Consider the following 17050-nt stretch of genomic DNA (forward strand, 5'->3'; position numbering starts at 1 on the left):
AGAAAAGTGACAAATTTTAACAAGAGTTGACAAGAGTTAATTTTAACAGTGTAATTAACAAAGAAAAATAAAACTTTAGAGCACCAGTCACCAGGTCAAAAGTGGCCAGTTTTTGCTCTCATTTTGTTCCCGCTGCTCCACGGGAGTTTATTATTTTTTTAATCTCAGCCAGACAGTACCATAAAGAGCCATTTTATTTAGCTCTCATATTTATGGTCTTTACAAGGGGACACTTTTATCGCTTTTTAATAACTTTTTTGGGGGGGAAGTTCAATACCAAAAAACAGCAATACATTTTTTCTTTCAATATTTTGAAAGGTCATACTTTTATCGACATGGTGATACCAAATATGATTACTTTTTTATTGCGGTATACAGCTCTGGCAAAAATTAAGAGATCACTGCAAAATGTTCAGTTTGTCTGATTTTTCTCTTTATAGGTGTATTTTTTAGTAAAATGTAAATTGTTCTTTTATTCTATAAACTTCTGACAACATGACTACGAATTTCTAAGCAATACATTTTGTATTTTTTCCTAAAAATGAGTAATGGTCAAAATAAAATAAAAAAACAGTGCTTTCAGACCTCAAATAATGCAAAGAAAACAAATTTATAATAATTTAGAAACAACAATACTAATGTTTTATCTCAGGAGGAGTCCAGAAATCAATATTTTGTGGAATAACCATGATTTTTAATCACAGCTTTCATGCATCTTGGCAGCTTTCCACCAGTCTTTCACACTCCTTCTGGCGCAAAAATGTAAGCAAGTTCTTCTTTGTTTGATGGCTTGTGACTATCCATTATCCTCCTGATTACATTCCAGAGGTTTTCAATGGGGTTCAGGTCTGGAGATTGGGCTGCCCATGACAGGGTTTTGATGTGGTGGTCTCTTAATTTTTGCCAGAGCTGTATGTTAAAATGAACAATCTCTTATGAAGTCCTGCCCAGGTAGGTGGTGGTTTCCGGGAACTTCAGTAGGCTTTCGGCTGCCGTGACAACCCAATGACACCCTATATTTGCTTAGTGTGGGAAGGTGGAGGGTAAGGTCAACTTAACCCTTAAAGATTTAACCAGCACTTTCAGAAGTTGACAACAACCTCAGGTAAAACAGTGCTTCTTCATACACCCACCTTTTATGGAGTGTGCTCAGTTCCTCAGCCTGCTTCATACACCTGCACACGACGAGTGCTGTACATGTACGCGACATGTTGAGAAGTATGACTTGTTAAAAGGCTTGTATTCATACAAAGGTATTGTTATTATTATTAATATTTAGATAACTTGACTTTCCCCTATACATGTTGATGACAGGAGATTGAAGTGGTACTCACATCCAGCTGAAATTAGCTGTGGCTCCAGTGAGGTCCCCCCTTGACTACACTACAGATCAGGGGCCCACCAGAGGATTCCCCAGTCAGTCGGTGGGCCAGTCTGATCCTTGTCCTAACCAGTGTTTGACAATAACCACAAACCTATATTAGAGTTTGTTCACCTTCATATGCTTTATAAAATGCTAGTGGCAGGTCACGTCCCCCTTAAAAGATTTGTTTAGATATCATTAGAAAAAAAAGTAAAATTGTCAAAAGGTATTTGTATGGCTTTGGGCACAAATACAAATTGTCTTTCATGTTGTCTTACATGTTGTTTGACATGGTGACAAGGGTGTGTCTTTGTCAGTCACAAAACCCTGTTTTGGAAACATTTGTGACTCTGTGTTACAGTTGGAGTATGCTGATGGTCATAACATGACACCATAGGAAATCATTACATCCAATGTTGTAATGTGTCTCCTGCGGTAGGAGTCGCAGTTTTACCAGAATCTCAAAAGATTGAGAGCTACCGGTCTCCCTAATATTGGGGTGAGACAGGCACTTTAGAGGACATATTAAGTTAAGTGAAGAGCACATGCCGGCAGGTCAGTGACTGATAGTGGGCCAACAGAGAAGATGTTGTGAGGAAACTAAAAGCCTATGGAACCCAAGTGGAATATGCACCTTAATCCAGGACTGTCCTGCTGGATATGGGATGGTTTGGAGTTATGGAACAAATTTGGCACCAAGTTGAGCTGAGCATGGGTCGTGTTTTGCATATGTTTCTTTCGAAATGCTGGACACCACAGATCTATCTAAAGCAGTGACACAGCCTGCATTGCAAGCGCCCATAGCAAGGCAAGCATTTGGGGCCCCACTAACCCGTGGACCGTTATCATCACCATATCCCTTCCACCAGTCCAGTATTGAACCCCTTATCCCCCAAGCACAAGTACTATATATTAAATATTGTGTATTAAAATACTGATGTGATTATAATTTACCCTTAGCTTTTTGATGAAATCTGAGAGAAAATGTTAAAAGTAAAAAGTTATACATTATTTTAACGTTTTTTTTTTTTACTTTATGTGTTATTACGTTTTTGTGCTTTTTATGTAACTATCGTATTGCCAAACCCACACCCTAACCATAAAGATAACGTGAGTAAAAAGAGAAAAATGTTTTTGCAATGTTAGGGTTTTGTATTTTTTTACAGAGCACACTTTTGTACATTATGAGAGCTGTAGAGGAAGAAGGGAGGCATAGAGACCGTTGGCTTTATAATGCGCAATGTGCAGCATTAAACATCCGCCAGATGGCAACATGTTCATTTAACAGTCAGATCACACAACCAGACCCCGCTTCAAATGGGCCCTGAAAAATCAGCAATAGATCACTCACTGTGCATAGCCTGCCATTGTTCTTGGTAACACAGGTCCTATTTACACAGGAAGATGTAATCCTAAGAACGGTGATCGTTTGAGCAAATCAAAAGATCATTTCACCTGATGAACAAACATTTTGCACGATTACTGTGAAACAAGCTTCCCTAGGAACGTCCCTACAGAAACTCTTACCCATGGTACGCTACTGACAAATTGACCAAACAGATGCAATAGACATCTTCATCGCTGGCCAGTCCAGCTAAAGGCTAGGACTACACGGCAACAGGTGACTCTCAATCTTTTGAGATCTGGAAAAACTGCATCTCCTAAGATGCCCAGGTGACAGCTGCAGATTTTAAGTTGCTTACCAAAATCTTGTGAGGTCATTGAAGTGTATGTCGAAGCATGATCCAACATCAAGTGAGCAAAGACACAAGTGAATGCTACATTTTTTCAGCAAAAAAATGCAAGTATTGTGTGTAGCTCCTCTTGTAATTAATAGGTCCGGTACACAGTACTTGCTGGGCATTGTACATTTGCATTGGGAATTGTACCATGCAAAATGCAGTTGTGAGAGTATATCTAGAGGAATAATTTAATGTATTCCAAAAGGAACCCTATTAATGACCAGTACACTTTTTATTGTACACTTAAAAGTATGTATTTTGTATTACTTAACCAGCTTTTATATTATCTATTTAAAAAAAATCCTAGCCTGCATGCCACTGAATGTAACAGTGTTCCCATCCACACTTTGGCCCCCATTCCTGATTGTCTTGGGTTCCTGGGCCAGTGAATGGATCTGAACAACTCTGCAATTTTTAAGTGCAATATTAAACAATATCTTGACAAATTAACCACAAAGTCTATGTTCCTTCATATTAATAAATCCACGCCAAATATTATCTAGAATCTCAACGTGTAAAGCAATCAAAAGTTACATCACATCAAAGTAAGTACTGAATGAAGACTATGGCACAGACTCTCTATCAACTATATGGCAGAGACTCTCTGTCAACTATAATCCACCCCTTTCCTGAGCATATTTACCCAGAGGGTTCCCCATAGACATGTGCCTCTTGTACCTAATTAGAAATCCGCCTTGAGAATTAAGACTATCAGATTAGGTGAATGTGGCAAATATTGCTGATGAGGACCCAGTCTGATAGATTACTACTCACCAAGTGCAATTTGGGTAGTCCTATCAGTGGTAGACGCCATGGCATTTCCCATATTTCATCTGTTTTTGGGGGGTTATCCGTGAATGCAGTATGTAGCACAGGAGACTGGTAGCGTGGGATGGTCTTTATCTGACCGGTAGATTTATGCAGATAAAATACCTACGGTAATTCCTTGTCAAGTTAGCTGATCTCTCTGTGCTTATCGCATTCCATGTGTGACTGACAAAGATCAGGTTGTACACAGTAAATATCATTGTATTAAAAAGAGGAAAGTGAGAAGAACAATGCCTGGATAGTAGTGTCAAATTGGGAAGTGCCATCTTCATGAACAGGTAATTTATAATTTTCTGCCACCAAACATGACGTAGAAGGACACTCAGTGGAAGCATTATTATCTGCTGGGTTGTTTTCCTAAAGGCATCTAATAAATCCCTGAAGTTAAAGAGCTCTTTTGTGGTAATAAGTTTCCTTTAAAAAATACCTACTCATATGTTTTTTTTTACATAAAAGGATGCCCAAGTTAATGAATCAGAGTTCAATGTGATCAATGAATGTCCATAATCAGCTTGCTCTCTCCAGGGCAGGGGTGCACAACCAGGAGTCCATGGAACAAATGTGGCCAGTGATGCTATTATGTGCAGCGTCCAACCATAAAGTCACACATATACTTTTGTGGAAGCTGCTTACATGTATTCTCTGTATCACAGAGTAGAGTCTGGTGCATGGGCATTGGACTGCCACTCTGCAGTAAGCTTGGTACACTCTTCCCCATATGTAGGTAGAATAAGCCACTACTACTACTTTCTTGAGTGCTACATGGTTCAGATTTGTTCCTTTCATTGTAGTTTTATGTAGTCTTAATCGCATTAACTGCAGAAGAGTTACAAATTGGGAGTGTCACGACACAGCTGTCGGGTGACCCGTGACCAGGGGCTCCTTCCCTGTCCCTAACACTAGGGGCTGCCCTAGCTCGCCCTATTCCCCTAGATACTTCTGAAGGTGAAGATGCCGGGGCCACCACCCTTGCCTTATCTCATGTTAGCCCTCCGACTGTTTTTCCCCCACCCAGGGAAGAGGGGCGCTACTGTGCACTGCAGTACACCAACCCGACAAACAAGGCGACACAAACAAGGGTAACTGAAAATAGCAAGCATACAACATAAAACAGAGGAATACACCAGGGAGTGGAGGACGGGGTAAAAAAACATGGAGGAAGGAAGGAAATAACCACACTTACAAACCACGCAACAGTCACAAATAACTCCTCCAAAACTCCTTCTCATACAGTATGAACACCTCTTCCTCCTGAAGCCATTCAAGAAATGCAAGCTGTGACAAGGATTTCAATCAGTACCCTGATTATAAAGGGGGTGGCTCACTGAGCTCAGCTGAGAGCTCAGAGTTTCCAACATAGCCGATTAACCCCTGTTCTGCCAAAAGAATTAAACACCATTCAAACTAAGGGTACCGTCACACTATACGATTTACCTACGATCACGACCAGCGATATGACCTGGCCGTGATCGTAGGTAAATCGTAGTGTGGTCGCTGGGGAGCTGTCACACAGACCGCTCTCCAGCGACCAAGATGCCGAGGTCCCTGGGTAACCAGGGTAAACATCGGGTAACTAAGCGCAGGACCGCGCTTAGTTACCCGATGTTTACCCTGGTTACAAGCGTTAAACTAAAAAAAAACAAACAGCACATACTTACATTCTGGTGTCCGTCAGGTCCCTTGCAGTCTCTGCTTCCCGCACTGTGACTGCCGGCCGTAAAGTGAAAGTGAAAGCACAGCCGCTGTGCTCTGCTTTCACTTTACGGCCGGCAGTCACAGTGCTGGAAGCAGACTGCAAGGGACCTGACGGACACCAGAATGTAAGTATGTGCTGTTTGTTTTTTTTTAGTTTAACGCTTGTAACCAGGGTAAACATCGGGTAACTAAGCGCGGTCCTGCGCTTAGTTACCCGATGTTTACCCTGGTTACAAGCGAACGCATCGCTGGATCGCATCGCTATATCGCTAGATCGGTGTCACACACACCGATCTAGCGATGACAGCGGGAGATCCAGCGATGAAAGAAAGTTCTAAACGATCTGCTACGACGTACGATTCTCAGCAGGATCCCTGATCGCTGCTGCGTGTCAGACACAGCGATATCGTAACGATATCGCTGGAACGTCACGAATCGTACCGTCGTAGCGATCGAAATGTTATAGTGTGACGGTACCCTAAGAGAAGTGCTTCTTCTCAGCGCAGGAGTAGGAGCAGTCAGACACTGCGGTGTTCTGGCTCCTCTCTGTTGCAGTCACCCTGTGACAGGGAGAAGGTAACCAATTCTATCTCATAGGTGGAAGTTCTGGTGAGTGGAAATAGCAGACACTTTTGATACCCCAAAAATGGCTCAGATGATAACACCCTATGTAAGTTTTTTGGCTGCCCTTAGGTTTGGTTCAATCTGACAAGGTGGCAAAATGTTGTGCATCCCTGAGCTAGCGGAAGCCCCATGACATCATGGCATCGGTTGTCAACAATACTTGTACAATATATGCTAGGACTCTTATAAAAATAAATTAAAAAAATGTATTTCAGGATATTAAATTGTTACATTATTGAGCAGTGGAACCATGGGGTGTAGCACTTGGTGGAGTCCCTGGCCACTGTACTGCAGGGCTTGACACAGCAACTTCATAGAGGAATGTAGATATGCCTGGTGCTGCAGCTCATAGTAACATAGTTATTAAGGTTGAAGGAAGCCTTTAAGTCCATCTAGTTCAACCCATAGCCTAACCTAACATGCCCTAACATGTTGATCCAGAGGAAGGCAAAAAAAAAACCATGTGGCAAAGAGTAAGCTCCACATTGGGGAAAAAAATTCCTTCCCGACTCCACATACGGCAATCAGACTAGTTCCCTGGATGAACACCCTAACAAGGAATCTAGTATATATAACCTGTAAAATTATACTTTTCAAGAAAGGCATCCAGTCCCCTCTTAAATTTAAGTAATGAATCACTCATTACATCATACGGCAGAGAGTTCCATAGTCTCACTGCTCTTACAGTAAAGAATCAGTAAAGAATTATGCCTAAAGGGAACCTGCCACCCCAAAATTGATGGTGAGGTAAGCAATCTGTAATGCTGTAGATAGGACGCCGATGTTACCTGAAAGAGGAGAAAAAGACGTTAGATTATACTCACCCAGGGGCGGTCCCGCTCTGGTCGGCGTCTCAGGTCCGGTACAGCGCCTCCCATCTTCATTCCATGACATCCTCTTCTTGTATTCATGCCGCAGCTCTGGCGCAGGTGTACTTTGTCTGCCCTGTTGAGGGCAGAAGAAAGTACTGCAGTGCGCAGGTGCTGGGCCTCTCTGACCTTTCCCGATGCCTGCGCACTGCAGTACTTTGCTCTGCCCTCAACAGGGCAGACAAAGTACGCCTGCGCCAGAGCTGCGGCGTGAAGACCAGAAGAGGACGTCATGGAATGAAGATGGGAGGCTCTGTACTGGACCTGAGACGCCCACCGGAGCGGGAACGCCCCTGGGTGAGTATAATCTAACGTCTTTTTCTCCTCTTTCAGGTAACATCGGGGGCTTATCTACAGCATTACAGAATGCTGTAGATAAGCCCCTGATGACGGTGAGCTTACCTCATCATCGATTTGGGGGTGACAGGTTCCCTTTAAACCTTCTTTCCTCCAGACATAGAGGATGCCCCCTTGTCCCTGTCTCAGCACATGTAAGGCTGCATTCACATATCCATGTGAGCATTACCATTTAACACAAAAATACTGACTTTTTTTCTCGGGTGTCATCCTAGTTTATTTAGTTTTTTTTTCTTACCCTTTCTTTTCCACTGAAGCAGGTGGATTGTCTACTTTTTATATCCATTTACAATTAACAATGCATCAGTTAAAAACAGATAAAGCTCGAATGGAACTCTAAAGTACAAATTCTGTTGTCGATGTTTCATCCATTTTATATGGATCCCCATAGACTTTAATGGCCGAGTCTGATATGCAAAATCGTATCAAACAGACGATCACTGCACGTGTTGCGGCCGTCGAACAGCTGCGAGACATGCAGCCGCGGGGACTCAAACATAGTATTTGAGCACGCCGAAGACACTCTGTTAGCACACGAGCGTGCTGGGATAACGCTTTATCTGTGCACGTTTGCTCATCACTAATGATGTCTCATTATCGGGTACCAAAGTATTAGACAGGCAGCAATTTTCCTGGGTGCTTAACAAAATGACCTCTTGCTTTTACCTTCATTCTTGGATAGCAGTGCATATAAAATGCTTACGCACGTTTCGGTGAGGAAAATATTAGTAAAGCACATAAACAAGTCCCTAGCGAGTATTTCAGCCAACACAGGCATAAAAAGTTATAAAAAGAGATCAGGATAATACTACCAGATAATTGTGAACAAGTCTTATTAAAAATGCTTGTAACCAGATTATCTTGCTGTGTAAACAGGCTTCCGATGACACGATGAAGGAGCAAAACGCTGAATGTTAAGAACAAGAACAATGGTCTGCAGATAGTAGAATAGGCTATGGTAGAGGATCCTGATACAGTCTGCAGATAGTAGAATAGGCTATGGTAGAGGATCCTGATACGGTCTGCAGATAGTAGAATAGGCTATGGTAGAGGATCCTGATACGGTCTGCAGATAGTAGAATAGGCTATGGTAGAGGATCCTGATACGGTCTGCAGATAGTAGAATAGGCTATGGTAGAGGATCCTGATACAGTCTGCAGATAGTAGAATAGGCTATGGTAGAGGATCCTGATACGGTCTGCAGATAGTAGAATAGGCTATGGTAGAGGATCCTGATACGGTCTGCAGATAGTAGAATAGGCTATGGTAGAGGATCCTGATACGGTCTGCAGATAGTAGAATAGGCTATGGTAGAGGATCCTGATACGGTCTGCAGATAGTAGAATAGGCTATGGTAGAGGATCCTGATACAGTCTGCAGATAGTAGAATAGGCTATGGTAGAGGATCCTGATGCGGTCTGCAGATAGTAGAATAGGCTATGGTAGAGGATCCTGATGCGGTCTGCAGATAGTAGAATAGGCTATGGTAGAGGATCCTGATACGGTCTGCAGATAGTAGAATAGGCTATGGTAGAGGATCCTGATACGGTCTGCAGATAGTAGAATAGGCTATGGTAGAGGATCCTGATACGGTCTGCAGATAGTAGAATAGGCTATGGTAGAGGATCCTGATACGGTCTGCAGATAGTAGGAATAGGCTATGGTAGAGGATCCTGATACGGTCTGCAGATAGTAGAATAGGCTATGGTAGAGGATCCTGATACGGTCTGCAGATAGTAGAATAGGCTATGGTAGAGGATCCTGATACGGTCTGCAGATAGTAGAATAGGCTATGGTAGAGGATCCTGATACGGTCTGCAGATAGTAGAATAGGCTATGGTAGAGGATCCTGATACGGTCTGCAGATAGTAGAATAGGCTATGGTAGAGGATCCTGATACGGTCTGCAGATAGTAGAATAGGCTATGGTAGAGGATCCTGATACGGTCTGCAGATAGTAGAATAGGCTATGGTAGAGGATCCTGATACGGTCTGCAGATAGTAGAATAGGCTATGGTAGAGGATCCTGATACGGTCTGCAGATAGTAGAATAGGCTATGGTAGAGGATCCTGATACGGTCTGCAGATAGTAGAATAGGCTATGGTAGAGGATCCTGATACGGTCTGCAGATAGTAGAATAGGCTATGGTAGAGGATCCTGATACGGTCTGCAGATAGTAGAATAGGCTATGGTAGAGGATCCTGATACGGTCTGCAGATAGTAGAATAGGCTATGGTAGAGGATCCTGATACGGTCTGCAGATAGTAGAATAGGCTATGGTAGAGGATCCTGATACGGTCTGCAGATAGTAGAATAGGCTATGGTAGAGGATCCTGATACGGTCTGCAGATAGTAGAATAGGCTATGGTAGAGGATCCTGATACGGTCTGCAGATAGTAGAATAGGCTATGGTAGAGGATCCTGATACGGTCTGCAGATAGTAGAATAGGCTATGGTAGAGGATCCTGATACGGTCTGCAGATAGTAGAATAGGCTATGGTAGAGGATCCTGATACGGTCTGCAGATAGTAGAATAGGCTATGGTAGAGGATCCTGATACGGTCTGCAGATAGTAGAATAGGCTATGGTAGAGGATCCTGATACGGTCTGCAGATAGTAGAATAGGCTATGGTAGAGGATCCTGATACGGTCTGCAGATAGTAGAATAGGCTATGGTAGAGGATCCTGATACGGTCTGCAGATAGTAGAATAGGCTATGGTAGAGGATCCTGATACGGTCTGCAGATAGTAGAATAGGCTATGGTAGAGGATCCTGATACGGTCTGCAGATAGTAGAATAGGCTATGGTAGAGGATCCTGAACGGTCTGCAGATAGTAGAATAGGCTATGGTAGAGGATCCTGATACGGTCTGCAGATAGTAGAATAGGCTATGGTAGAGGATCCTGATACGGTCTGCAGATAGTAGAATAGGCTATGTTAGAGGATCCTGATACAGTCTGCAGATAGTAGAATAGGCTATGGTAGAGGATCCTGATACAGTCTGCAGATAGTAGAATAGGCTATGGTAGAGGATCCTGATGCAGTCTGCAGATAGTAGAATAGGCTATGGTAGAGGATCCTGATACGGTCTGCAGATAGTAGAATAGGCTATGGTAGAGGATCCTGATACGGTCTGCAGATAGTAGAATAGGCTATGGTAGAGGATCCTGATACAGTCTGCAGATAGTAGAATAGGCTATGGTAGAGGATCCTGATACGGTCTGCAGATAGTAGAATAGGCTATGGTAGAGGATCTTGATACGGTCTGCAGATAGTAGAATAGGCTATGGTAGAGGATCCTGATACGGTCTGCAGATAGTAGAATAGGCTATGGTAGAGGATCCTGATACGGTCTGCAGATAGTAGAATAGGCTATGGTAGAGGATCCTGATACGGTCTGCAGATAGTAGAATAGGCTATGGTAGAGGATCCTGATACGGTCTGCAGATAGTAGAATAGGCTATGGTAGAGGATCCTGATACGGTCTGCAGATAGTAGAATAGGCTATGGTAGAGGATCCTGATACGGTCTGCAGATAGTAGAATAGGCTATGGTAGAGGATCCTGATACGGTCTGCAGATAGTAGAATAGGCTATGGTAGAGGATCCTGATACGGTCTGCAGATAGTAGAATAGGCTATGGTAGAGGATCCTGATACAGTCTGCAGATAGTAGAATAGGCTATGGTAGAGGATCCTGATACAGTCTTCAGATAGTAGAATAGGCTATGGTAGAGGATCCTGATACAGTCTGCAGATAGTAGAATAGGCTATGGTAGAGGATCCTGATGCAGTCTGCAGATAGTAGAATAGGCTATGGTAGAGGATCCTGATACGGTCTGCAGATAGTAGAATAGGCTATGGTAGAGGATCCTGATACGGTCTGCAGATAGTAGAATAGGCTATGGTAGAGGATCCTGATACAGTCTGCAGATAGTAGAATAGGCTATGGTAGAGGATCCTGATACGGTCTGCAGATAGTAGAATAGGCTATGGTAGAGGATCCTGATACGGTCTGCAGATAGTAGAATAGGCTATGGTAGAGGATCCTGATACGGTCTGCAGATAGTAGAATAGGCTATGGTAGAGGATCCTGATACGGTCTGCAGATAGTAGAATAGGCTATGGTAGAGGATCCTGATACGGTCTGCAGATAGTAGAATAGGCTATGGTAGAGGATCCTGATACGGTCTGCAGATAGTAGAATAGGCTATGGTAGAGGATCCTGATACGGTCTGCAGATAGTAGAATAGGCTATGGTAGAGGATCCTGATACGGTCTGCAGATAGTAGAATAGGCTATGGTAGAGGATCCTGATACGGTCTGCAGATAGTAGAATAGGCTATGGTAGAGGATCCTGATACAGTCTGCAGATAGTAGAATAGGCTATGGTAGAGGATCCTGATACGGTCTGCAGATAGTAGAATAGGCTATGGTAGAGGATCCTGATACGGTCTGCAGATAGTAGAATAGGCTATGGTAGAGGATCCTGATACAGTCTGCAGATAGTAGAATAGGCTATGGTAGAGGATCCTGATACGGTCTGCAGATAGTAGAATAGGCTATGGTAGAGGATTCTGATACAGTCTGCAGATAGTAGAATAGGCTATGGTAGAGGATCCTGATACGGTCTGCAGATAGTAGAATAGGCTATGGTAGAGGATCCTGATACAGTCTGCAGATAGTAGAATAGGCTATGGTAGAGGATCCTGATACAGTCTGCAGATAGTAGAATAGGCTATGGTAGAGGATCCTGATACAGTCTGCAGATAGTAGAATAGGCTATGGTAGAGGATCCTGATACGGTCTGCAGATAGTAGAATAGGCTATGGTAGAGGATCCTGATACGGTCTGCAGATAGTAGAATAGGCTATGGTAGAGGATCCTGATACGGTCTGCAGATAGTAGAATAGGCTATGGTAGAGGATCCTGATACGGTCTGCAGATAGTAGAATAGGCTATGGTAGAGGATCCTGATACGGTCTGCAGATAGTAGAATAGGCTATGGTAGAGGATCCTGATACAGTCTGCAGATAGTAGAATAGGCTATGGTAGAGGGTCCTGATACAGTCTGCAGATAGTAGAATAGGCTATGGTAGAGGATCCTGATACAGTCTGCAGATAGTAGAATAGGCTATGGTAGAGGATCCTGATACAGTCTGCAGATAGTAGAATAGGCTATGGTAGAGGATCCTGATACAGTCTGCAGATAGTAGAATAGGCTATGGTAGAGGATCCTGATACAGTCTGCAGATAGTAGAATAGGCTATGGTAGAGGATCCTGATACGGTCTGCAGATAGTAGAATAGGCTATGGTAGAGAATCCTGATACGGTCTGCAGATAGTAGAATAGGCTATGGTAGAGGATCCTGATACGGTCTGCAGATAGTAGAATAGGCTATGGTAGAGGATCCTGATACGGTCTGCAGATAGTAGAATAGGCTATGGTAGAGGATCCTGATACGGTCTGCAGATAGTAGAATAGGCTATGGTAGAGGATCCTGATACGGTCTGCAGATAGTAGAATAGGCTATGGTAGAGGATCCTGATACGGTCTGCAGATAGTAGAATAGGCTATGGTAGAGGATCCTGATACGGTCTGCAGATAGTAGAATAGGCTATGGTAGAGGATCCTGATACAGTCTGCAGATAGTAGAATAGGCTATGGTAGAGGATCCTGATACGGTCTGCAGATAGTAGAATAGGCTATGGTAGAGGATCCTGATACGGTCTGCAGATAGTAGAATAGGCTATGGTAGAGGATCCTGATAAAGTCTGCAGATAGTAGAATAGGCTATGGTAGAGGATCCTGATACAGTCTGCAGATAGTAGAATAGGCTATGGTAGAGGATCCTGATATGGTCTGCAGATAGTAGAATAGGCTATGGTAGAGGATCCTGATACGGTCTGCAGATAGTAGAATAGGCTATGGCAGAGGATCCTGATACGGTCTGCAGATAGTAGAATAGGCTATGGTAGAGGATCCTGATACGGTCTGCAGATAGTAGAATAGGCTATGGTAGAGGATCCTGATACGGTCTGCAGATAGTAGAATAGGCTATGGTAGAGGATCCTGATACGGTCTGCAGATAGTAGAATAGGCTATGGTAGAGGATCCTGATACGGTCTGCAGATAGTAGAATAGGCTATGGTAGAGGATCCTGATACGTTATTAGCAGAGCAAAGAGCATGTCTAAGATAGTACCGTAACTTAACCCCTAAGTTAGAAGTTACAGAAGCCAGCAGTAAGGTGAGAGTACACAGAGTTATGGTGTGATACAGTGCTGTGTGCATGCTGCTGCATGAGCCGAACACTTCACCCCAATGGTGCCCACAGATCAACAAGGCTTTTAAATGGCTACAATATACCTAAATACCTATACCTACAATATACCACAGTCTCTATTTAATGTATGTGCTGCAGCTTTTCACAGAAACCAAAGATTAGGTATGAACAGGGATGAATTTCAGTCAGCTTCATACAAAAAATGACATTAAGAATTCATCTTAAAATGGTCAGATGGATGTTAACACCTCCATGTTTGTGACACTCTGTATTCTGGTACCAATTTACAATATTTAGAAATTAGGTATGCGAAAGTGCTAGAAAAAAGCCAGATGAGACCCAATGACTTTCATACCTGTGCTGTGCCTTTTATTCTCACTACGACGAGACTGTTTCCCTTGACCTCTTTTCTTTTTCTTTTCTTCATCAATACTCAGTGCCTTCTCAGGAACGTGTCCTAGAATCACCGTCAAACTGCCATCATTGCTGAGCGGAGGATCGACGTGTGAATTACTGGATGTAACCTCTGGATTCTGCTTTGTTGTCTTTCGCTTTTTCAACCTTAACAAATTTAAACAAAGAATAAATGATCAATTATGTAAAATTGCCAAGGTCCAGCAAAGCCAAACAGCAAAAGATATAAAGCACAAAGACTAAACTATCAATGGCACTGAAAGATTCATATATCAACAAGTTTCTCTAGGTCAGAGGCCCCCAACCTGTAGCTCGGGAACCACATGTGGCTCGTGGTCCCATGAGTTGTGGCTCGTGATGAATTAGTTGCAGGTCCAGGAAACCGGTATGAAGAACACATCTCAAAATGGTGGAGTGCCGCTCCATTTTTCTGAGTTTTAAGCAGCAAAACATATACGGCATTCAAATAATTTCACAGGGAACTGATGTCTTTGATTTCTCCAAAATATGGGGAATTTTACATTTTTCACTGACTAATCCAATTGGAGTAAAGAAAGGTTAAATTTTAAAACATAACTTTTAATGACCAATTTTATATAAAATATTTTTCTTTTATACTATTATTAAAGCACACAAAAGTGCCTGATCAACCGCAATATTCCAGTGACATCCTTTTTGAGGTCTGCGGTTTTCGTTCTGATGTTAAACAATCTGGTAGATTGCAATAAACTATAAGGTATTGTGCCTTATTATTTGGAGAGCAATTTTTACATGATTTGATTATAGCAACATAGATTTTTCTCCTGTTTTGTTCATGTACTAACATGTTTTGACCCCCGTATATTTTATTTGGCAGCTATCCAGTGTATCCTAAATGGAGCTCCCACACTAATTATTTAGGTATCCTTTATAATGAATGTTAAGATTATGACAATATCTACCAGCACTGTGCTGTATATTAAGGCTGCGTTCACATTAGCGTTATGCATGTTTGCGTCGAGCGACGCAGCGGCGACGCATGCGTCATGAGCCCCTATATTTAACATGGGGGATGCATGCGCCTGTTTGTGATGCGTTGTGCGACGCATGCGTTTTTTTTGCCGCAAGCGTCGGGCCAAGAAAACGCAACAAGTTGCATTTTTCTTGCGTCCAAATTTCGGCAAAAAACGACGCATGCGTCGCAAAACGCAGCGTTTTTGCGTGCGTTTTGTTGCGTTTTTGTTTGCGTTGTGCGTTGCGTCGCCGACACAGCGGCGCACAACGCAAATGTGAACGTAGCCTAAGTAAGCTATTGCTATAATGAAATTATCTACTGTCATTAGACATTAAATGGTGACACATTTTTTACAGCAACACACTGTATTTTAGTTGGAGCTCTCAATATAACTGATATTAAGATGCCCTTCTTCAGGATTACGATGAGAAGGACATGGGCATCAGTGCTCTCCTAACCTGATGTAGGCTAAAGCAAAACATACAGTGCTCTTCAGTATGAAACCTAATCTAATATCATTCTGATGTAACGTATCGGCAAGGTTGGCAGCCAGTAACCTTGCCGATACGTTACATCAGAATGATATTAGAATTACAATGAATGCTTTGTGCATAATTGTTAGCCCTTGATGATCATGGCAGTAATCAATCATGATGAAACGCGTAGGGTTTGATCTATACATCTGAGAATTTACTGATTCGTTGTAGAGCCTAATTAGGATCTGCGGTATTCCAGATGAGGCCATCTATGAATGATTTATAATGTTGAGCAAAAGTACTTAGATAAGGTGTTATCCGAGCATGCTCGGGTGCGAGTAACTTCAGCGTGCTCGAATACTATGTTCGAGTTGCCACGGCTGCATGTCTCGCGGCTGTTCGACAGCTGAAACACATGCAGGTATTGCCTAACAAAAAGGCAATCTGATTGAGGGAGGAGCTCATGCTACACAGCATCCAAATGGTAAAGTAAGCAATGTGCTCAGATCTGGTTGAATTTGAGTTAAAACATAAGAGAGGATTCCCATTAGGCAGGTTCCCAACACCGAGAATTGCCTTATTGTGGCTGCCGGGTACACAAGAATTGGCCACTTTATGCGCTAAGTATTATTTTTCATATTTTCTAGTGCAGTAATGCAATTCAAATTTCACATATTTCATGTTTGCTTGCTATAGCGCTCCATAGTGCTACCTTATTTGTTGGTTTTATATGGAGATGGCTACTGTTAGGGTTGGCGGAACGTACCAAATATATATATTTATTAGGAGAAGTTGGTGCGTTCGCAACCCGGGATCCACCGTGCAGGAAAGCACCTGCTGCTAGATATGGCGGTACAATATAATGGTATAAACAGACTCTGTTACTTCACAGAGTCTGTTAGCAAGGATAACGCTGTGCCCTCTTTGGCTCACAGAGGAACACAGCTACTTAGTAGAGCAGGTGGTGGTCATGCAATCAAATGCAAACATGAAACTCCTCGCTGGAGGTGCCAGCATTCTAGGGGCTTATTTAAGCCGGGTCCCTGAATACACACACACCAAACTCCTCGCCGGAGGTGCCAGCATTCTAGGGGCTTATTTCAGCCGGGTCCCTGAATACACACACAAACATGACCACACTGGCGCTGAGCTCATACACAGATTGATACTAGCACATGGCCGTGCGGTCATGAGAACCTTTTATAGTTGTAGCACCTACAGGACCTTCCAAGAAGAACCAACGGAAGTTGCTGCAGTACCTGAGCATGTGACCCTAGATCTCCACTGAGAGATCTTGCCCTGGGCATGCTCAGTGTGTGCAAAGCAGGACTTAGTCCCAGAAAAGCCTGCTCGCCGCAGAACAGTGCAGGGTACAATAGTAAAGCCTGGACAGGCAGCAGTAA

At 43.0% G+C, this 17050-nt stretch overlaps 1 protein-coding gene across 4 annotated transcripts in view; it reads right to left on the minus strand.

Annotated features, from left to right (window-relative positions):
• NCOA7 (nuclear receptor coactivator 7) overlaps window positions 1-17050 on the minus strand; it is a 252173-nt gene that overhangs the window by 126349 nt on the left and 108774 nt on the right. For all 4 annotated transcript variants that reach the window (XM_069726086.1, XM_069726084.1, XM_069726087.1 and 1 more), the window contains exon 3: window positions 14119-14324. In XM_069726086.1, the coding sequence (XP_069582187.1) occupies window positions 14119-14324 (206 nt within the window). The remainder of the gene's footprint in view (window positions 1-14118; window positions 14325-17050) is intronic.

Source organism: Ranitomeya imitator, chromosome 5 (assembly GCF_032444005.1).
Source record: "Ranitomeya imitator isolate aRanImi1 chromosome 5, aRanImi1.pri, whole genome shotgun sequence".
Taxonomy (NCBI): domain Eukaryota; kingdom Metazoa; phylum Chordata; class Amphibia; order Anura; family Dendrobatidae; genus Ranitomeya; species Ranitomeya imitator.